The 23385-nt window shown below is 45.6% G+C and overlaps 2 protein-coding genes across 15 annotated transcripts in view; one reads left to right on the top strand and one right to left on the bottom strand.

Annotated features, from left to right (window-relative positions):
- Window positions 1-23385, bottom strand: part of WWOX (WW domain containing oxidoreductase) — a 550729-nt gene that overhangs the window by 317248 nt on the left and 210096 nt on the right. The window lies entirely within an intron of this gene.
- On the top strand, window positions 17476-20466 carry LOC129631192 (S-formylglutathione hydrolase-like). Its single transcript, XM_055552016.1, has 2 exons — window positions 17476-17587; window positions 19806-20466. The coding sequence occupies exons 1-2, from the start codon at window positions 17476-17478 to the stop codon at window positions 20294-20296; spliced, it is 603 nt and encodes a 200-aa protein (XP_055407991.1). The 3' UTR covers window positions 20297-20466.

The following is a 23385-nucleotide window of genomic DNA, read 5'->3' as shown; positions in this document are numbered from 1 at the left end:
CTGCAGAAGTTCACCTCGGCCACCAACACCCTGGACTGCGACCCGAGGCCCAGGCCGTGGACAGTGAACACCAGGCCGACGCAGCTGGAATGCACACAGACTCTGGGCCACCTAAGCTTTCTGAGCCTCAGTTTCCTCACTTGTAAATGAGGAATGTTGATTATCTACTCACAGAGTTGTGAGGCTAAGTGCGAAGCACCTAACAGCCTGCCTGGAAGACAGAAGGTGTTTCATCACTTTAACTGGAAGGAGGGAAGATGCCGTGGTGACAAGCTCTTTCCCCGAGGCCACTGTGTAATAAATGGTTGTTCAGGAGGGCGACAGGGCAGCAGGGTGGGTGAAACTGTGTTCACGACAAGTGAGGCTTCCCCCCGAAGACCGCGTCATACCAGATCACTGTTGGACCCTGGGGGATGCAGGTCCTGCCACTAACAGGGCCCAGTTTTCGGGAAAGGATGTAGAGAGGAATTCAGTGACCTCCCCAAACCCCAACACTCTGGCAAAGGCAAGTTGGCTGAAGTGGATTCCTCAGGTAACAGCAGCAGCTGCACACACCTGCAGATTCTGGAAGGAGGAGAAGCATCTAACCTGATCCAGGAAAAGAGGAGAGTGCCAACACGTGGGTTTCATTAGAGCTTCCTGAGATAGGGGAATATTAGAGCTGGAGGGTTCACGGTAAGGCAAGGCCACAGCCCTCATCCCATATGAAGGTAGACTGCCACCAGGAGAAGGGGCTGCACCCTAGTGATGCCGTACCCTGTACAGAGGGCTCAGGACTCCAGATGGGGAGCAAACCACACCCCCACCCCCGTCCCCATTTTCTGTCTGCGTGACGGATGTTTATCTGTGGCTCAAGTCTTCGGAGCGGGACGTCGGTCAAAATGGCTAGCTTTCCTTCCCCATAGATTCTTATGCCTCCGGAATGCTCAACTACCGGTTCTGACGTTCAGACGTGGCAACTCAAGGGGCCTTTCACCCTCATCCTGCTCCTCAGGCCCCAGCCGCCCCTGGTGCAGAGCACGGCACTCGTCGCCAACACAGAATCTTACAGAGCTTTGAATGGATCGCAAGAGGAAAACTGGATATTTCTCTTATTAAGGGAATGGTGGTAAAGACAGACATCGCTCCTCTCAGCTGAGTCCCTGATGGAAACCCCCAAGGAATGTGCTGGCTACATATTAGAAAAGAATGCATGTACATTTTCCCCCCATAAAACAGGGAGAACATTCCCAGATGGTGACCCCAAAGCGAAAATTTCCATGAAAGCGATGGCGTGGCCAAGCTGGCCGATGTGTTCTTCTAATGTGCGGTTTGCACGTGGGACGCTGTCTTTTGGTACCGCCCACGCCCCCACCACCTCGCCCCTTGCTGGAAGATAAAACACAGGGCTGCCACCACCAGTAAGAACAAAATCAGAACGTACGTATCCGGGGGAACGAGGGGTCACAAACCATCAAGTAGTTCAACAGGCTAATCCGCAGGCGCTGGGTTACTGGGCTCCTGGGGACAGTGACTCAAGTCCACACCCAGTCACTCAAGTGATTCCCCTGCCCTGGTATCGGGTTTCCTGTTTCTGCTACTGACCCTGAGAGAAGCAGAGGGACTGCGTGCAGTTTAGTTAAGCCCCGAGAAGGGAAAACACAGCTTTTAGAAGGAGGGTGCACAAATGTGCTGATGTGTGTGTGTGTTGAGGGGGGTGGGTTGCTCTTCTGGTTGTCTAACAAACTTCACAACGTGACAGAAATGTTTTTATGTGGGACATGCTCTAAATGAGAAGGCAGGGGCTGACGGATTGCAAACAGAGAGGATTTCTGAGGGATAAACTGCTGATTGCTAGGTGAAAGCAAGAGGCCCCATCTGCCAATGTAAGCTTTCCTGCTGAGTCTATGAATTTGGAACTGACCACAATCCGCTTTCTTGGTATAACTCATTTCTGCTGTTGTTGTTGTTGACTTTAATTTGGAAGGAATTCTAGACTCGCAAGAAGTGGCAAACACAGTACCCGAAAATGCTCACATACCCATCTCCCAGCATCCCCCGAGGGGACGACTTATCCAAGCAGCACATCATCAAAACCAGAAAATGGACATTGTCACAAAGTGATTCATTAGGCTCCAGATGTTACTTGGATTTCACCAGTTCGGGGATGCACTCATTTTCTTTTATTTGAAATATCTATGCATATAATTCTATGACATTTTTATCACATGCAGACATTCATAGAACTATCATCACATTCGAGATACAGAACTGTTCCATTACCACTAAAGAACCGTTGAGTTTTTCAACAAAGATGTTAAATCAGCATATGCCATCCAGGACGTGAAAAGTTCTGACCCTGTCTGGCCAGTCTCCGGGCTCTAGATTTGCAACACACACCCTTCTAGCTTAAAACATTTTTGTAGCTTGGAATGGCCAACAAGATACGACCCAATCCCTTACTGTGTGGCTCACACAAGTGCCTCCGTGTGAGTCAAGACGACCTTCAACAAGGAAGGAGCCCCCAAACCTCAATGTCATAAGAAAACCAAGGATTATGACTTGTTCATGCCTCGTGTCCCTCCCAGGTCCCTGTCACTGTGACTGGCCAGGAGCCCAGGCAGGCGGAGTCCGGGGGTGTTTCCATCCTCTGTAACGTCACCAGCCTCCACAGGGCGGGCAGAGAACGTGGCTGTGCACTGCATGTCGTGGGCTGCCACCCTGCGGTGCCAGGCACTGCTTCTGCTGACATTTTGTTGGCAGAGCACGTTCTGGGGCTGTGCCTAGCTTCAAAAAGGTGCAACCCTCCACATGCCCAGCAAGAAGAGAAATGCAAAGGTGTATGCAGTGAGTGCCGCACAGTCCCTGAGTCTGCCCTCTCTACTCTCCAGGCTCCTTTCAGGCCACTTCACTAGTCATAGAAACGTTTAGAAAAGACAGATGGATACGGACAAAAAGTATCTACAACGCCACCACCCCAATATTAACTGTTAGCTTTCCCTATGTCCCTCCCCGCTTCCCTCCTCTCTACCCATCTACCCATCTACCCATCTATCCAGCCCCCCACCTAGCTTTGGCTGACAGAGACAACTCCCTACTAAACTTTGAATCTTTAAATGCTATAAAATACCTATCCAACCCTTCCCCAAATCTGCACTCTTTTCTTTAACCACACCAGTGTACACAAGTTTATCATCTCAGGGAAAAGAGGAATGCAAACGTACCTTAAAGTCTGTCTACAGATGCCAGCACCCATCATTTTAAAGCAGGAATGCACAGGTGGCACGCCACGCGTGAAGCAGCAGGCAACGTCTAAGAAGCTGAGACGCCCACCTGCTCCCAGCCACCCCCAGGTTCAGCCAAAAGACAGAGTAATGAAGCAACCCACATATTTTTCTTCCACTTTCCTGGACGTCGGGGACAGCGGGTGGTGGCGCAGCCCACTGACACTCCTGGTAGAACGAGTCTTCCTGGCTTGTTCTTTGCTAAGTTCCCAAAACCTGTCTTAGTGGTTCAAGGGTCTACAAGTGCAGAATCAAGGGGGTTCTTGCTGTTGTTACACAAGACTGCTCTCTCATACCATTGCATGACTATAATTAGCCAAGTATGACTCAGGCGTGACACTGCCTGAGACCAAAGGAACCATATGGGGACCGTGTGGAACGTCCACAGGGGACAGCAGAGCCGGGCTGACCAGGAGGAGCCACAGTCCGGCCTGACAGCGGCACTGGCTGTGTGGCTGCAGGAGAGCCGTGTGGCCGCTCTGGGCCCCAGCATTCCTGCTGCAACGGGCATTTGCCGTGAATGGCTAGGGCAAAGAGTAGGTATGGTGCACACGAGGTACGAGGCACAGAAGTAACGATTATTATCATTTGTAAAACCACTGTTAGAACAGGACACCGATTCTTTGTTTTTCAACCATAAGGCATATTACCAATTGCAGTCTTTCCTTATTTCACAAAATTTACTTAAGCAGGCTACAGTCCTTAGGGTCGCAAAGTGCTGGACATGACCGAGTGAGAGAGCACAGCATGTGATATGCTTGGCATTTATTTTTCATTGAAGAGTCATGGGAAAAGTCTTTTGAAGTATCTATCATTTCCCCCATTTCACAGCCTCGAAAACAGAGGTTTTTACAGTTTAAAGTGGCACAGCCTAGACACTGATTTGGGTTTCGAACTGAGACTCGACTGGTTCCAACACTCGTGTCTTCGCTGGATTATCACTACCGGCTCTAGCCCTGTTCTCGTATTCTTCAATGCCTGACACTGAGAAGCTATCAAGAAATTAACGTCCTCTATAAATTCTTGTTTGTGTCTATTTTACATCATATTTATTTCATACACTTAAAATTTACAAGAGAAGCCTAGTAGTGAAGGAGAAAATGTAACCAAGGCAATAATGTACATTCAGAGCTTATTGCTAATGGCACCCTGCAAATTCTAATCCAATGGGCCTTAATTGCATTATGCTGATGCCTCTCACCCTTCCACTTCACATATGCTTGGTCCTGATTTTATGTTCTGAAGCCTTAAATAGGAGTTGTCACATTTACAGCAGCGGGAGACACCAGCGATGAGCATGTTATTGACATGACATTATTCACTGAACTACAATACAGACCTAACTACACTGGTTCCGCAATTTGTCAGAATCCTATGTGGGACTTCGTATCGCTCATTTCTCCAGTATTATGAAAGTGATGTTATTGTGGCTGTGGGTGTCAGCCTCTTTGCTGGGAAACGCAGGAGCAGATAGGGACTTGCATCTCCTTTTGGCTCTTGTATGTCTCAGAGCAACCCAAATCAGCATCGTGAGAGAGCTAGATGGGAGTCTGCCCAACCTTGAACAAGTCTAAAGATAAAAAGGATGCCCTGATCAGGGACTGACCTGGTGGTCCAGTGGCTAAGGCGGCACGCTCCCAATACAGGGGGCCTGGGTTCGATCCTGGGTCTGGGAACTAGATCCCACATGCGCAACTTTGCATACCACAACTAACGGTCACACACTGCAACTACAGATCACGCGTGCTGCAGTGAGGATCGAAGACCCTGCATGCTTCAAGTAAGAGCCGGCACAGCCAAAATGTTAATAAATGAATATGTTTTAACAAAAGGATGTTCTGATAAGTGCTCTTTCTGAAACAGCATCTCTACCCAAGGAGAAGGCAGAGTTTAAGAGTCTCTCTTGTGGCTCTCCACGCCTGTGTCACTTTGTACGCCTCTGTGCCTTTCACCAGGAAAACGCTCTTAAAGAAGAGTCCAATTTACAAAATAGGGAACCAAACCAGAAACGACCCTTAGCAAAGCCCTGGGTTTTCCTTCAAGCCTTGAAGGAGAAGGGTTGACTTTGTCATTCCTGACCTTCAGATCAACCATCAAGCAGGAAACTTCACTCCTGAGCTTCCACAAATGCCCCCCCAACCAAAGTCCACCCTCCCTCCAAAATACAGTGATAAACATGCCTAATAAGAAAATCATGACAATACTTTTTTCATTACACATAGGTCAAAATTTCTGCCTTGGGTTGCTGGAACTCAATTTATAAAATAACTGTTTCAATATCTATAGGTGATTGTGAGGCTGATTCAAGGAGAAACTGTACCGGATAACGGCTTATTTAATTTGGTGTATGACTTATGCACCACGTAAAGTAAAACTATTAAAGATGCTTAGACAGTAATTGGCAGTATTTTGCACTCTGGACAAAAAAATGCTTATCTTGCCAGAAACTAACAAGAGAAGGAAAATTATTCGAAAACCTTCCAATTTCCCTCTATGCTATGCATTCACTTTGCAGCTTAAAAACAGTTTAAGAGGATGGCAAATGGCACGGGAGCTTGGCAGCCGACATGATCGGGCATTTATGCTTGGCTATTGAAGAAAGAGACTTTTTTCATGGTGAATTTTTCATCCTAATGCAAGTGATGATTTACGTTAACTATAGGTAAAGCATGGTTACATTTTCCTGAAGGATTGCAGGCAAGTAGAAAGTAGTACAATAAGTTGAAGCGTAAAAGCTTTCTCTGTCATAATATTTATTATAATGGCATATAAAATAGCTGAAATAAATAATAGATGACTAAAGGTAAATTCATATGATAAAGAATCCTTCAGCAGACACCATTACTTTTGACTGTTCGAGTTTTATACACAGTTGAAGACTCTTTAATAAACAGGCCCTATGTCTTATGTAAGTACTGGAAACATCCACGACGTGCTCTAAAGGCAACAGACTGGACATCAGCTAATCTACTGCATAATTATATCCTCAACAGGAACAGCCTATATGTTTTGAACATTTTAATATGTAGGTTCTTAATGAAACTTGTTAAGCATCTGAAGCCCCTTCTTTGCAGAAGTTGCTGATAAAATAAATCTGGTGCCCTGCACCCCAAGATTCAGATAGGTGTACAGACAAATGGAGAAAGTGGCATCAACATATATACACAGCATCACGTGTAAAATAGACAGTTGGTGACAAGTTGGTATTTAACACAGGAAGCCCAGCCCGGCGCTCTGTGATGACCCAGAGGGGTGGGCTGGGGGAGGGGAGGGACGCTCCAGAGGGAGGGGACATATGCATAACTCGGGCTGAACTGTGTGGCTGTATAGCAGAAACCAACACAACACTGTCAAGAAATTTTCCTCCAATTAAAGAACAGTTTTTTTTTTTTAATAGGAAAAAATCTCACAGAGACATGTGGGGTCTGTTGACTATCTGGTGACAGGTCAGTGGCAGTTAGTTTCATTGACTACAGAGAAAGAGAAATGAGATTTGTCTGCTCTGGTTGAAAGGCTTCTGGATTCCACTTGAAGGACCCATGAAGTGTGAGAGATGCTCAGATGGAGAGAGACAATCTCCATTATGACGCTCAGGATGGAGAGAACCACACGCTACCAGGACAGCACCTGCCTGGGGGCTTCTCACCATGGATGCGCCAGACCCAGGGACACCCGGTGGGGTCTGGACACGTTTCTGGGGGAGGGCTGCTCTGGAATCTTGGGGGTAGAGCCAGGGATGCTGACAAACATCCTACAGCAAGCCCCAGACGGCAACGGTGCCAAGGCTGCGTGTGTCGGTTTGGGGACAGGGACTGCGATTCACCCCAAGCGGGCTTCAACAATTTAAATTTATCCTTATTTAAAAAAATATAACTGGTTCACTGAGCAAAGTACAAATAATACAGAAGTGGATAATGTATCAAGCTAAAGTGTCTGGGATCCTGCTGCCCCAAGATAAACAGAGTGACAGTTTGAGGCAAACCCTTCCAGGATACATTTTCCACACGTATAAAAAACACTGGGCCTCAACGGATTTCTACAAACACTGTATCATCGTTTACGGGTTATTCTATTCTATGATCTGGTTTTTCACAATTAACACATAAGAGAATACACCTAAACGGAACTCCACCCACAGTCTTCTCAACCAGTAGGTTTACCCAGTAGGGGAGTGTTCAAACATTTATTAAAAATTGATCTGGGGCTTCTCTGATGGTACAGTAGTTAAGGCTCTGAGCTTCCAATATAGGGGGATGGGTTTGATCCCTGGTCAGGGAACTAATACCTCATATATTGCACAGCACAACCAAAAAAAAGAAAAAACAAATAAAAAATCTGTAATCCAGTTAAAAATTTATTAAAAAAATGATCCCCTTTGGATGTCTCAGGCCTCCACAGCCTTCACTAGCTTTGTGAACTTTTTACTTAAATTCCCAAAGCTTGACCTTACTTACCTGTAAAAAATAGAAATAATAGAAGAATCCCTTCCCTGGGATTACTGTGGGAACTCAATGAGATAATACCCATGGGAAGCACCTTAAGCACATATGCTCTAAGTGCGGACTATCGCTGTTGCTGTGATTAATATTACTTTATGTAGTTTCCAGGTTTTTGTTCCTAAAAGCAATGTTGTAATATCCATGTTTTGCAATAAACAATTTTTTTTTCTATAGGATAAGATCCTGGAAGTAGAATTGCCATGTCAAGCGACATCTGTACTTTAAATTTGGATGCATTTTTGCTGGGTGTCCTCCAAAAAGGTTAGAGCAATTTCTATTCCCAAGAACACTGCAGGAGACTATGAAAGAAAACCGAAACAACTGAAAATTCATACTAATATTTATAGTCGATTAAAATGAAGTTTTATATCCGTCTCTGATTTCTGGTACACAGTGAGTGGCACAGAGTAGGTTTCCAAGACAGGGTTTAATTTAGAACATGAATGAATGAATAATGCACCACCCGAACCCGGGACAAATTCCTCAGAAGAGATAAAAGTAGGCTAGTGATGCTGGCAACAATGATCTCCCATAATCTGCTAGAAAGACAGGTTTTCTCCTGAAGCTTCAGGCCCGCTGGCTGCTGGCCTGCCACTCAGAAGCTGGCCACGCTGCCTGCTGACGAATGTGAGCCCAGTATGAGAGCATGCAGTAAACATACAAGAGTACCATCATGCCTGGGGAGTGACCACGACAGTCACTTTCAATTTATGGATGAATCCAGAGAAAGGAATCTTTCTGAGGTTCTGCAGACGCAAAGCAGCATATTCAACAGACGAACTAGAAAAGGTTAAAAAGAGTATGTGCTTCCCAGAGAAACAGTTTCCTGCTTAAGGTGGCATCTGTCTAAACAGCCTCTAGTAAGTTCCAACAAAAGCACCCAGAAAGGCAGAAAAGCTAGAAACTCAGTTCGCAGCACACACACACCCACACACACACACACACGCATTACAGTCAAGGTGTCCCCAAATGTTGCACGTCTCCTACATTAGCTATAGGACCAAATAACTTACTTGTAAAAAGGAACTGGAAAAGGAATTGAAAGAGCAATAACAAAGAAGATGCTCTTTTTTAGGAAGGGGGATTTAATTATTAAATCACTTATGGCCTGGTTTTGCCGGTTAAAATGGTAAGAGACAGTAAACAGCTTTATACTATGTAAGAGAAAATGTAAATCATGTATGTGAAAGTTTCAAGAAGAAAGATATCAGAAGGGAGGGAGGGAGAAAGGAAACAGAGGGAGGGAGGGGAGGGAAAGAATATGAGAGAGAGAGAAATATGGAGGAGGAGGAGGAAGAAAGTCAGTTTAGCTTCCAAACTAGCACCAGCAGGGAAAAAAACGCTTGGGGTTCATGGGATATTAAGAAACTGGATCGATGCAAAAATAAAATCCAAAAAAGAACTAAAATTATTAATAAAGGAAAACACCTGATAGACAGGAAATACAAAATGAAATTTAGAAATTAGTAGAGATTCACACATAATCACAAGAGAAATTAAAAGGATTTAAATTCACACGTTAAAGGCAGAAGCCAACTAGAATTCAAGAATGACCTCCATGTTGTATAAAATAGATAGTGTGGACAGAGGAAACCAGCACCTCCCAGACCTGCTCTCCCTGGTCCACAGTACTGGGCTATGTTGAGAAGAGACCTACCAGCTTGGAACTACGTTTCCCAGCCTGCACTGTGGTGGGGCAGGGCCTCCAGGTTTCCACCAATGGCCTGTGAGTGGAATATGTGCGTGTGTGTGTGTGTGTGTGTCCGTGTGCGTGTGCGTGCGGCCCTCCACCCTGGGCTACTCATCACGTGAACTGGGTTTCCCATATTCTTTCTCCTTCCATCTGAGGGATGCAGACGGTAACGATTTCTAGTGAGGCCACTAGATGCAAGGAGCTCCCATACTTTATGCACTGAATGGGCCACCGCCCCCTATCAACTGGGGACACCGATGTGGATCTGGAAATCACTCTGTACAGCTGTTGTCCCCCACAACTTCAAGTGGCAGTGCGGTTGACGGCTCCCTGCTGCTTTCACCTGAAGCAGCAGCAGCACGCTGTTGGCAAGCAGAAATGAAATTTGGGACATTAGGGGGTTTAAAAATCCAATTGATTCTGGAGCCCAACAGTATAAAATAAGCCTGAAAACACCTCTGAGAGCAGACAGCCCGTTACAATCCCAATCTCTGAATTAATTCAAAGAACTCAGGCCAGGAGCATGTATCGGGGTAGTGATGTAACGTTTCCACCCAAGTCCTTTATTCCAGATAGCAGTGTGGTTGCTAAGGAATAGAGAGTAGGAGAGACAGAGGTAGACAGACAGGTTGAGAGAAGCTCAGAAAACAGTCAGCGCTCCTGTCCCGTGAGGTTTCCAGGCTTGTCTGACAGCTTCCCCAGGACTGCTACTAAAAGGGAAGTCCTAATGGGAGCCTACGAAAGAGGGGCCCGTGAGGAGTGGCAGAATGACGCACAGATTCAAAGCAGTGACCAGGTGACCCTGTCCCCTCAGTGCCCGAAGCATGCCAGCGTGGGCACGGGCACGTGGCCACGTTCACATCCGACTCCGTGGTCTGCTCTCTCGTAGCCAAAAGGGACAAACGAATCACGTGGCGTAATTCTGTTAAAAGGCAGCTAAGTTCGAGACCGCGTGAATGAATCACGTGGGGTAATTCTGTTAAAAGGCAGCTAAGTTAGAGACTGCGTGTTTTCAGAAGAGCAGTGCACACAGCATTCGAGTTGGGGAGGGGACACCACCTTGTCAGCGTCCATTAGAAGCCACTTTGGAATGTGCGCACGTATGGCGGCTCGGCCTCGGCGCGCCTTCTTCAGTATTTATAACAGTGTCGTCCCTGCTCCCTCTGGTTCCACGATACAGACGTTCTTTTCAGGCAGAGCTTCTGCTGCCGACAGGGGACGGGGTGGCCAGAGCTTTCTCTGGTGTAAAGGGAGGACCTCGTCCATGTGGTCCCCTTTTTCTCAAGGAAAGCAGACTTTAGAGGCTGCACTCCTTTTGGGGGCACCAGGTCTGCAGCGCGAGCCCCAGAAGGATTCGGGGGTGTTCTGGCTGAGGATCACGTTTTCTAGTTCATCTAAGTGTCACCGCTCATCACACGACTAGGAGTTGTCAGACTTCCTGCCCTGTGTACACTTACAAAACCCAGTCCAAGAGGCAAACGCTCACTGTTAATTAAGCACTTAGGAGGGCTTACTCTCTGACAGGTACTATTCAGAGAAGGGAGGATTATGGACTCTGCTACATTTCACCCTGTTGAGCCGTTACAAAGTAGACCCAATTACCTGCACTTTTCAAACAAAACAAAGGCTGAAAAAGCATCCAAAAAAAAATTCTGCTTGAAAAGCCATATAATCAGCAGTTGGCAGAAGTGGGATTTTAGTTTTTCCTCCACTCTGATAAGCCATTCCTCCTTAAGATAGTATTATTGCTTTGGTGCCAGAACTTTCTTTCCAACCCTGAAATTTTCCCTAAATCCAGGAGATTATGGAGGGGTCCAAATGTACTTCACTCCCAAGAATGTTGTTCTTTCCATGAACCCAAAGCCTTTACACTTTTTTTTCTGACCATTAAAATGTTAACTTTTTGATTAAAAAAAAATGTTGATTTCCACCTCTCCCCTCTGCCTCAACCTCCAGACTCTGGAAGAGCCAAGAGAGACATCTAAGTCATGTGTAATTGGAAATGTTTCCATATGTGTAGAAATAAGATACTAATCTAACCACCTGCTCACCAGAAGGCAGTGAAACAGACTTTTCTTTCCAAATGGCCCTAAGTCCTCCAGAAAGTCAGCAAACTTTCTCTTGAATATGCCAGTTAGTATTTTAGGTTTTGCTAGCCACACAAACAACTCGACTTTTGTAGCATGGATGCAAAAGCTGCCATAGACACTGTCAACAAATGGGTACAGTTGAGTTCCAATAAAACTTTATTTACAAAAACAGGTGTCAGACTGGATTTCCTCCTGGTGTGGCACAGTTTGCTGAAACCTGTTTCAGGACAAGAGTCAGGAAAGCTGGGTGTGTTTCCGACAGTCTGGCAGTCTTATAATTAATGTAATTTGCAGATTCCACTGAAGATAGGAAACAATAGAGCATTACATGATGCCTTAAATAGTGTGTGCTGACTGATCACAGTGGCCAGCTGATAAAGATGAAGCTCACAGACAGCATTAAGAGCTCCAAGCAGTGTGTGCAAAGAGCGCTAAGTATCTGCGAACACTGCTTCTTGCAAAATGCGTCTCCTGTTACAAATCTGAATTTCAGGAGTATCACATGTTGCAAGTATCAGCGCTAAATGGTTCCTGCAATTCCATATATCTGCTTGAACACAGGATCGCTGTGAAAAATATTATGGCCACTCTGCCGCTACTGCTGCTGCTGCTAAGTCGCTTCAGTCGTGTCCGACTCTGTGCGACCCCATAGACGGCGGCCCACCAGGCTCCCCCGTCCCTGGGATTCTCCAGGCAAGAACACTGGAGTGGGTTGCCATTTCCTCCTCCAATGCATGAAAGTGAAACGTGAAAGTGAAGTCGCTCAGTCGTGTCCGACCCTCAGCGACCCCATGGACTGCAGCCTACCAGGCTCCTCCATCCATGGGATTTTCCAGGCAAGAGTACTGGAGTGGGGTGCCATTGCCTTCTCTGATGGCTACTCTGGAAGGTTATAAAAACCTGTTAGAGAAATTGAAACAGGGGTTTCTAGACATCTTCCAAGCATGCCAATCCTTGGGCATTTAGGGTGTGAAGGACAGACTTTTCCACTGGGCTCAAAGGTATGCTCCAGATCTGCTAATGATTCTCTCCAAAATCCTAACAGGCATCACATCGGAAGCCCCATCTTGGCCACTGGGAATGAGAGCGTGACATTTCCATCTTGTGCGTGTGCATTTACAGCGCAGAAAACCAAAACAACAACACAGCACCTCTCGCAATGGAAGAGAACCTCGCGCTTTCCTCTTTATTGCAGAAAGAAGAACTGCAGATGCAGACGCAGAGTTTGGGTGGGGGAACCGTCTGGGTGGGACAGGCAGGACTACACACACACACACACCAAAAAAAAAACAATGAAAACACGAAATAAAGAGATTGCTCATAAGATAGTTATTAAAGAGATCACATCTTCTATGTCCTGGGATTTTTCAATCCAAATGATAGCAGTAGACTAAGGGCAATTCCTGCGTTGGGAAGATCCCCTGGATAAGGAAATGGCAATCCACTCCAGCACTCTTGCCTAGAAAATCCCATAGACGGAGGAGCCTGATAGGCTACAGTCCATGGGGTTGAAGAGAGTCGGACATGACTGAGCGACTTCACTTTCACTTTCAAGGGCGATTGAGAGACCATAACTGTTCTTGAAAGTAATAAGGAAAAAAAGAAAAAGAAAGGAAGAAAGTAATAAGAATTATAGGCCATATCATCACGATTCAGAGGAAATTCATGCCTTCTGCTGGGGAGAGCAAAGATGACCCTTGCAGCATTGTGAGTCATTCTGCCTAGACTGAGGGGTTTAAATTCCTCAACCAGGAGTCAGTATCAAGCCTTGTTGAGGACCAGAGTTTCTTACTGGCAGAATGATCTTTGAAATCTCTGAATACTAAGAAGCCACCAAGCACGTGATTTTCGGAGATTAGTACTTCCAAACAAATACAAAACCCCACTAGTTAACACGAAAAGACGAAAAACAAAACAGAACCCTAGCCACCCATTAGGTCACAGCGCTGCAAGTGGCATGGGCCGCGTTAGGACAGCAGCGACACGCGGCGGGGCGGACGGGGGCAGGGCCGGGGAGCCCTCAAGGCGCTCTGCTGCGCTTCACACCCTCGCACGCCTCCGCTCCTCAGCCCGGCGCCTTCCAAAGGCAGCTGGTTGCATCTCCACTTTGAGAGCAAGTACACGGAAACTAAATAATCTGAGGTCATAAATCAGATGAAGGGAGAACCTGAATGCCAGTCTAACCAATCCAGAACCATCTGTCCACCCTTTCTGCCTGTAAACCATGATGATCATGACCCATTCAATGAAATGGAGAAGGAATACTCGAGACGAACAGTACTCTTGCAAATGATGAAATTCCAAGCTCTTAACCAGGGTAGGAAAAGGATGAGAAAAATCAGGAAAGGGTCAGAAAGACCACAAGTGAAGGGAAAAGCTGAGAAAATACCCCATTCTCCTGTTCTCCGGAGATCTATAATCATATGCTACACTGTTCCCTGCAAGCACAGACATACACAGGGTAGCACATTAATCCTTCAAACACTAACAGATGCTGGCAGGGATTTAGACTGGAATGTATTTACAAAGTGACAAATTATGTTCTGTATTATAGAGAGAGAGAAAGAGCACCCACAAACAGGCTGATAAATGTCAGCTGCAGTCACGACAAACGGTTTATTTTTATTATACTGTAACCACAAATGTTTTTTTTTTTTTCCTTTTTTTTTCCAGGGAGTCCCAAAGATTTATTTGTTGCAGGGAAAAAACAAGATTATATATGACACAAAGTAATAACTGTAAGATCGGTGATATTCCGGGCACCCTACCCTCCTGGAAAGCTGCATCCAGGCTGTCGAGTGCCACTAAAAAACGCAACCTTCTCCCAAGCCCAGTAAATGGTTAATAAATCAGCACCAATACAATGCCTTGTAATTAGATACAGCCTTAGTTCACGGACCAGCCAATTGATAGACAATATCCAATTCCCCCTTCACTGGCTATCAGGAGGGTAGAGTAACTATTAAAATAAATTTAATGGCTGTGACGGGTAAGAAAATATACCAGAAGCTAAAATGTAATCAGTATATCCAAACCCAAAATAAAATTATAGTCTTTGCTGCAAACACGGTCCCTGGAAAGGAGGCTTATGGGTGGAGAGCGACATCCACAGGCCAAAACAGGCAAGGTCACTAACTCACAGGAATGTTTAACCTTGAACACAAGATTGGGTGGGGGCACCGGGGGTGGGGGGAATCTGGCCTGGGGCCAAGGCAAAATGTAAGCATTGATTATTAAGAGACCACTCTGAAGAATTCCTCTCCTGCACTTGGCCAGTGGGGCATTGGGGGCAGAGACAGGCAGTCTTGAGGGAGCTCCAAGGCAAAATGGCAGGGGGGTGACCTAGAGTCTGCAGCCCTGCTTCTTGGTGGGGCTCCGCTGTCACCTTGCTCTGTGGCCCTGGGCAGGTTTCTCCCCCCACCCCACCCCCACTCGCTAGGAACCTCCATGCTCTCAGCTGTGAGCTAGAGGGTTTGGAGCTCCTGGGGTGGCCAAGATCTCTTTCAGTGTCCAATCCTTTGTCTGAGATGTAGAGCGATGGTAAATAGAGGAGGGCAGGCCAAAGAAAATGCATGCTGGTGACCAAGAAGATTCCGTAGAAAGAGAAACACTTGCTCTTCTGGGATGCAGATACCTCGCGGAATCACTGCTAGGTACAAGTCCCCACACTTGCACACCCTGAAAGCGGGTTTTTAAAAAAAGGCACAACAGGAACACATAAATATATTCAAAACACAGATTTCATAGAAGGGTGCAGAATCATACACACACACACACACACACACACACACACACACACAATCCCAGTGACGACTATACGTAAAGGCACTTCTTTCTTTTGTGATAACGGACAGAAAAGACTGCTGTGGTGGGGAGTGGGGGGAGGCAGCCCCATCTTTAGGGCATTAGGGGCAGGCAGCAGCTCTTCTCTCTTCCCCCAAAACCCGCCGCCAGGAGGAGTGAGCAGGTGGCCGTGGGGAGACACGCACAAGGACGAACCCTGGGGTCCAGGGAACAAGACTCGGTCCCAACCCCACCACCTCAATGAGTTCCGACCTCCTGGAACCCTGAAGCCTCACTGTTCCCATCTGTGGAACCATAATGTTAATATCTCCTTCAGCATGGGAGGGTTAGATAAAATTATGCTTATAGCCTGGAGGGCCCAGTACCTGCCTGGCACACAGGAAGTTGGGGCTGCTCCCTGAAACCACCCCCTCCAAAGCTCTTTACAATCCTAAAAAAAGATACCTGTCTTTCCTGCAATCCAATGAGAGCTTATTCTTCCTTTATCCTAATTCACATCCTAGTTTTATCCATCACCACTGCCTTGTGTCTTATTTTCTCTAAGGGCGGGGGGGTAGGGGGTGGGGCTGGGGATTCAGCATGGAGCATGCTCCCATGAGCTTCCTTCTGTTTCCCAGGCCAGTGTATTCCAAAGAGCGGGCTTCTGTTCTCAGTAGCTTATAGTGACATGAGATCAAAGGTGGGGAGCAAGATGGAAGACAGTGTGAAGGGGAATCCACTCCATCAAAATGGCAGTCCAGGGACTTCCTTGGTGGTCCAGTGACTAAGACTCTGCATTCCCAATGCAGGGGGCCCAGGTTCAATCCCTGGCCAACAAACTAGATTCCACACACCACCACTACAGATCCAGAGCAACCAATAAAAAAACAAACAGATTTTTTTTAAAAATAGCATTCTGTCATAGGAGCCAACCAGAAGAAGGTCCTGAAGACAAGAGTCCAGCCAAAGTCACAAGAATTTGAGCAGCAAAATAAATAATGATATTACTGGACTATAGAACAAAACATACACCTGTGAATCTATACTAATATAAATAAAATAACTGAATCAACCAACAAGTGGGAGAGAGGGGATCGCTCTTCCTTCAGAAGAATTCCAATGAATCCGTGTAGAAAGCCATGTGAGAAATACAAAATCACCATTAGGGAAGCACTGCTATAATAACTGCTGTAGGTGAGAGCAAAGTCAGTATATGAATGTTCAAGAAAGAGAAGGCTGGCATAATTTCAAAGCATCTCCCCCTAAATATTTACGCAGTATGAAGAAAAAACCAGTAACATGATGATGGAAAAACTCAGCAGACATTACCTTCACCAAATGATCACCATTAACTTCACCATTAACCACAGCAAGACAGACAAACATCATGTACCACCTGACCTGCTTCACTAAAAGCACATAACATCGTTTCCAGGATGCTCGGGCCAAAAATCTGCTTTAACTTAATCCAATCATTAAAAAGGAAAAAAAAAAAAAAAAAATCAGTTGCACCAAAGTATCAAGAGCAGGAAGGACAGGGAAGGAGTGAGGAACGGTCAAAGACTAGAGGCGACCAAGAAGACATGCGGTTAGAGACAAGGTGGGATCACGGACCAGATCCTGCACCAAGAAGAGATACCTTCAGAAAACTGCTTCAATATGCATAAGGAGGCATAGTTAGCATTATAAACTACTGCCAACTTCCTGGTTTTGAAAAGTATATGATGGTTAGATAATTACATTACAGTTAGGTAAACTGTTAAAATTAGGGGAAGACAGGTAAAGCCTCTGTGCATTTTTGCAACTTCTATGTAACTCTGAAGTTACTTGGAAAAAAGTTCATAAAATACAATGAAATGGCTGTCTTTTGGAGCTGGTGTTCTGTGTTAAGATAGCCTTTCTTTTATAAAGTAGTGCTGATTGTTGATGAGGCATGTCACTTGTTGATTTTTGGTTACTGTTGTTTTATTAGTGTCCTTCTGAGGAAATAAAAACACTTTGGCAAGTTTAAGTTGGTGTCCTAGTTTCTGTTTTCTTTTGAAAATTTTTGGGATCCTGAAATCCGAAAATCTGAGAACCACTAACTAATAAGCTCGTTGAGAAGTATTTCCTGATGATTGGACACTGGAGGAATGAAAGTTTACAACATGAGCACTGTCCTCTTCACGGAGCACTATCGATATTCTAATCACAACATTAAGTCCCAATGCGACTACAGCGTCAGACCAAACGGAAAGTCACGGTCGCCTCTTCAGGAAAGTGCGCCCTGATCACTCCCACGGTGGGAAGCAGGGGCCGGGCACAGAATCTTTGCTACTCACATCCAGTTACGAGTTTCTTAAAAGCAGGGCCTCTCATGCACATGTCTGTATCTTCTAAGAGGTATTTTTCCCCCAGTGAAAATTCAATTTATTAAAAAAAATAATTGATACGCATCTTTGTAACTTCTGAATGCAAGTTAACTGTTTGACTATATAAGCTATGAAATGCTGAGAAACTTGCAACCTAACTCATTTTAAGTCTTTCTTTTAGCCCCAAGGTGCATTTAAAACAAACAAAAAGTTGTTTCGCTCATTTCCAAAGCACCAGCTATCGATCCCTTATACTTTCTGAGTGCTCTTCTTCCAGTAGTTTTGGAGCCCTAGTAATAAGTGCTTTAATAGGGATTAAGTACAGCAAAACCCTCATTTCGTACACCCTCCATTACAGATGAGCCTGAGAGCTTTCAAAGTTTTTATGTGAAATGCTAAAACTTTTTGTTTAACATACTTTTAAAGTTGAGAAGATTGTTGGAACAAGTGCTCTCGGTTATCAATCAAATGCGTGATCATTCAGCAAGTAAAACAAACCATTTGAAGATGATAAATACACAGTGAGGGTAGACGTGTAGAAAAAGAGGTCCCCAGACAGGGCTGGGAATAAAAAAGGAGTATAAATGGGAACAACCTTTCTGAAGAAGAATGATCAATTCACACTTAAGAGCCTCACTTGGCCCAGGGAAATCAGCAGCACTGACGGTGAGTGTGAAAAGTGCAAACAGCACCTGTGCCCAGCGAGAAGGGGCTGCGGAGGGCAGCACACACAGTCACCAGCGAGAAGGGGCTGGGGAGGGCAGCACACACAGTCACCAGCGAGAAGGGGCTGGGGAGGGCGGCACACACAGTCACCAGCGAGAAGGGGCTGCGGAGGGCGGGACAGACAGTCACCAGCGAGAAGGGACTGGGGGGGGCGGGACACACAGTCACCAGCGAGAAGGGACTGGGGGGGCGGGACACACAGTCACCAGCGAGAAGGGACTGGGGGGGCGGGACACACAGTCACCAGCGAGAAGGGGCAGCGGAGGGCGGCACACACAGTCACCAGAACCGTCCTGCCGAAGGACGCCTACTGCTACAGGAAGACGGCCAAAACATTCTAGGGAAAAAAAGTCAGACTACGGTGTGATAGCAATTTTAAGAAATATAGACAAAAATATCTGAATATTAAGAAGACAAAAAGAGATACACCAAGTTAACAGCAATTGCTTCTGAGATTCAGAAGCACTTATTCCTTATTTGTGTAGGTGTGACTATAATCGTGAAATATGTCAAGATAACATTATTTTTCTATTTCTGCTTTATTGACTATGCCACAGCCTTTGACTGTGTGGATCACAATAAACTGTAGAAAATTCTAAAGGAGAAGAGGACGACAGAGGATGAGATGGCTAGATGGCATCACTGACTCAATGGACATGAGTCTGAGTGAACTCCGGGAGTTGGTGATGGACAGGGAGGCCTGGTGTGCTGCGATTCATGCGGTTGCAAAGAGTCAGACATGACTGAGCGACTGAACTGAACTGAACTGATGATTTTATTCAAAATCCCAGTGGTTGACTTTAAACTGCATGCAAGTATATAAAATAAAACCTAATTAATTAAAAAAGAATGTAAGAAAATTCCACTGGGGGGATGGATAAATAGGAGAAACAGGATGGAATGATTCCAGAGTATATAAGAAGACATTTTCACTGTCAGTTCAAGATAGCAAATTGAGCACAAGCGTTTGTCCCCATTCTCTTCTGAGATCACAGTGGTACAGAGAAGCAAAGAAGTGTTGGGGTAGTGAGGAGGGTCATCAGAGAAGAAATTACAACACATTTACGAAGGATAAAAAGAAGGTTGAAACCCTCTGACAGGTAAAACAGAGTGAGGATATGTTCAGAACACTTAGGAGCTTCTAACATCAACAGAGAAAGCCAGTGAATACCCCAGCCTGGAGGACCACGTCCTCCCTTTCCTACCTCATTGGCTAGAACTAGTCACAGGACCGCACTCAAGAGGGCAAGGACGTATGTGCGCCAAAAGGCCAGAGAGCTCACAGTGTCCAGTGAACTGCTCTGATGCAACTGAATATTCAGGTTCATTTTAAAGTGTATTATTAAACGTGGGCCATTACTAACAGAGTAGATGAAACCACGAGACTTTTCTCTAATTAGGTGGCTGCAATATTAAAGAAGAGGACAGCTGGGACTTTGGCACTGGTGCTGGGTTTTATGTCGATGCTACTGAAGATCTTTGGAAAACTAACTATAGAATGTACTCTTACATAACGAAGGAGCTTCCCCAACTTGTAAATGACAATTTTCCAGTGGACCCCCAAAGGATGTCTGTTTTTGGCCACTCTATGGGAGGCCATGGAGCTCTGATTTGTGCTTTGAAGAATCCTGGAAAATACAAAGCTTATGATGCTACCTGTCTTGTGAAGTCCTATCCAGGTCCTCAGCTGGATATACTAATTGATCAAGGGAAAGAGGACGAGTTCCTTTCTGATGGACAGTTACTGCCTGATAACTTCATAGCTGCCTGTACAGAAAAGAAAATCCCTGTTGTTTTCAGATTACAAGAGGGTTATGATCACAGCTACTACTTTATTGCAACCTTTATTGCTGATCACATCAGACATCATGCAAAATATCTGAATGCATGAAAAACTTCAGATAAGAGAATCTCTTCAGGATTATAAAATTATAATAAACAGAATTGCAAGGAAATAAGATTTTAAAACTTTGGATTTCATAATGCTAAAAATGCTTCATTCTGTAGTTGAATCACTCACTGAATAAATATATCAAACCTGAAAAAAAATAAATAAATAAAGGAGATGGGAATACCAGACCACCTGTCCTGCCTTCTGAGAAATCTGTATGCAGGTCAGGAAGCAACAGTTAGAACTGAACATGGAACAACAGACTGGTTCCAAATAGGTAAAGGAGTACGTCAAGGCTGTATATTGTCACCCTGATTATTTAACCGATATGCAGAGTATGTCATGAGAAACGCTGGGCTGGAGGAAGCACAAGCTGGAATCAAGATTGACGGGAGAAATATCAATCATCTCAGGTATGCAGATGACACCACCCTTATGGCAGAAAGTGAAGAGGAACTAAAGAGCCTCTTGATGAAAGGGAAAGAGGAGAGTGAAAAAGCTGGCTTAAAGCTCAACATTCAGAAAACGAAGATCATGGCATCTGGTCCCATCTCTTCATGGGAAATAGATGGGGAAATAGTGGAAACAGTGGCTGACTTTATTTTTGGGGCTCCAAAATCACTGCAGATGGTGATTCCAGCCATGAAATTAAGAGACGCTTACTCCTTGGAAGGAAAGTTATGACCAGCCTAGAGGGCAGATTAAAAAGCAGAGACATTACTTTGTCAACAAAGGTCCATGTAGTCAAGGCTATGTTTTTTCCAGTGGTCATGTATGGATGTGAGAGTTGGACTATAAAGAAAGCTGAGCACCAAAGAATTGATGCTTTTGAACTGTGGTGTTGGAGAAGACTCTTGAGAGTCCCTTGGCCTGCAAGGAGATCCAACCAGTCCATCCTAAAGGAGATCAGTCCTGAGTGTTCATTGGAAGGACTGATGCTGAAACTGAAACTCCAATACTCTGGCCACCTGATGCGAAGAGCTGACTCGTTTGAAAAGACCCTGATGCTGGGAAAGATTGAGGGTGGAAGAAGGGGATGACAGAGGATGAGATGGTTGGATGGCATCACCGACTCAACAGACATGGGTTTGGGTGGACTCTGGGAGTTGATGATGGACAGGGAGGCCTGATGTGCTGCAGTTCATGGGGTCACAAAGAGTCAGACACGACTGAGCAACTGAACTGAACATTATTTTTCAATCAGGAAAAAAATTAATCAGCAGAGTTCTAATTTCATGAAACAGATAGATATGATACGTGAAAACAAAATATCCATGAATGGATTTACAGCTTGTGCAGGCAATTTATTTCCTGGAAGAACCCACAAGAGACTGTCTTCTGGTGGAAGGAATGATGTTTAGCACATGTTTAAAGGGAAGAGGATTGCCATTTAGATTTTTCTGTGTTATTTAACATTTTAGTGTGGGCATAATTTTTTGGAAAATAAAGTAGCAGTTCTAAGGGTATGTACCTTTCTAGGTAAGAGGGAAAGTTAATCTCGTGTGTGGTACCTGTGTGTGGATTCTGCCCAGCCCTGATGCACAACTCAGCCCCTCTAGGAAACAAATCCTCAGGCACACGAGGGGCAAAGACGAGAGGAAGCACCAACCTTCTTGGGATCAACGCTGCTCGCTCTCCTAGGTCAGAAACCACAGGCAGAGAAATCAGGCCCAACAAGATCGAATCCGAGTTCTACCACACATAGCTCCAGCATGCCAAGAAATGCACCAAACTCTCTGAAACCCGGTGAAATGGGGGCAATTATATACACACAGCCAGAGAGAGTGGACTTTCAATCAGACGGTGAGTATAAAGCATGTGGCAATGTGCCCGGAATGAGAGGGTCAATAAGCCTAGCTGACATTGATAACAATAATCATCACAGCAACTACACTATCTCCAACCGCACAAGCCATGCTGGATACTAAGAACAACATGTGGCAGTGTTCAGCGTAGAATAAACACTCTGTGAATGTGTCCCAGGTCACACTCTGATCATACTCAAATCTCTTCCTCCCATCAAGGTGATGAGGATACCACAAAGACAATGTTCCAGCAGGGTTACAGATAGAAGGGATCAGATCACCCTCTTACACGCTGATTTATTTAGTTAAGACACGACCACTGATGGGAAGAGAGGTGGTGGTCCTGCACAGAAGAAGAGCACGGCTCTGCGGAGGCACCTGGTCTTTCCACACTTGTGTGTGTGGGTGTGTGTGGGTATGTGTGGGTGTGCGTAAGACAGAGAGAGCGAGCGAGAGGAGGGCTCTCCGTGTCTTCCCAAAGCAAGGCCTGAACAGAATCTAGCGCTCTGCCGGCCAGCGGCTTCCGTGTTGACACCGCAGCACTACTCTGAAGGCCCCCAGCAAGCCGGCTGCTTCCGGCTGCCAGCAGTGGCTGGATGCCAGGGGCTCCTGGGCCTCCCTCAGTCTAGGGCCATCCAGGCCTTGTGTGCACAGGAGAGAAAGCAGAGTCGGAGTCCAGCCTCTCCTGCCTGTGCCCCCTCTTCAGTCTCTAAAACCTCCTTTATCTCCATAATTGGGTTCCACAAATTGCAAATGGAACTGAGGCAAAGACATACATAGCCATACACGGTCAAGCTTCATTTAGAAGTCAGCCATCTGACCTCTGATTGCTGGGCAAAGTGCCCACCTCACGCCGCGTGCCTTGTCTGGGAATGTTTATCCCCAGGGGCGCGTCGTCCACATAGCACCCCTTGGCCCCAATGCCCTGCCTCTGCTTCGTCTCCACCCAGGGCACTGGAGAGGAGGGTCAGGGAGCAAGCCTCAAAATGAACTGGAGACGCACAACGCCTCCTCCTTCCTGCCCTGGGACCACCATTCCCTCACGTGTCTACAGATACACAGGAAAATCAAGCGCTTCATTATGGAGCTTTGACTCTTCACTACTTAAGAGTGGTTTTACTCTTATTAAACAAAAGTTTATTTGAACACATGAAATGTAAACCACCATACAACACACACTGGAAAAAATATATATGCCTATACGTGTGTACACACACACACACACACACACACACACAGAGGAACAAAGGGAACCGGAACACAGAAAGCCAGTTTCCTAATTGT

The sequence above is a fragment of the Bubalus kerabau genome, chromosome 17, assembly GCF_029407905.1.
Source record: "Bubalus kerabau isolate K-KA32 ecotype Philippines breed swamp buffalo chromosome 17, PCC_UOA_SB_1v2, whole genome shotgun sequence".
NCBI lineage: Eukaryota > Metazoa > Chordata > Mammalia > Artiodactyla > Bovidae > Bubalus > Bubalus kerabau.
This window is presented reverse-complemented; position numbering and strand designations above follow the sequence as displayed.

What these genes read in the sequence shown, in the direction of transcription:
- LOC129631192 (XM_055552016.1), top strand. Translation starts at nt 17,476, where the DNA reads ATGAGCACTGTCCTCTTCACGGAGCACTATCGATATTCTAATCACAAC. An exon ending in ACGGTCGCCTCTTCAGGAAA is followed by an intron (nt 17,588 to 19,805) that starts GTGCGCCCTGAT and finishes TTCTCTAATTAG; the next exon opens with GTGGCTGCAATATTAAAGAA.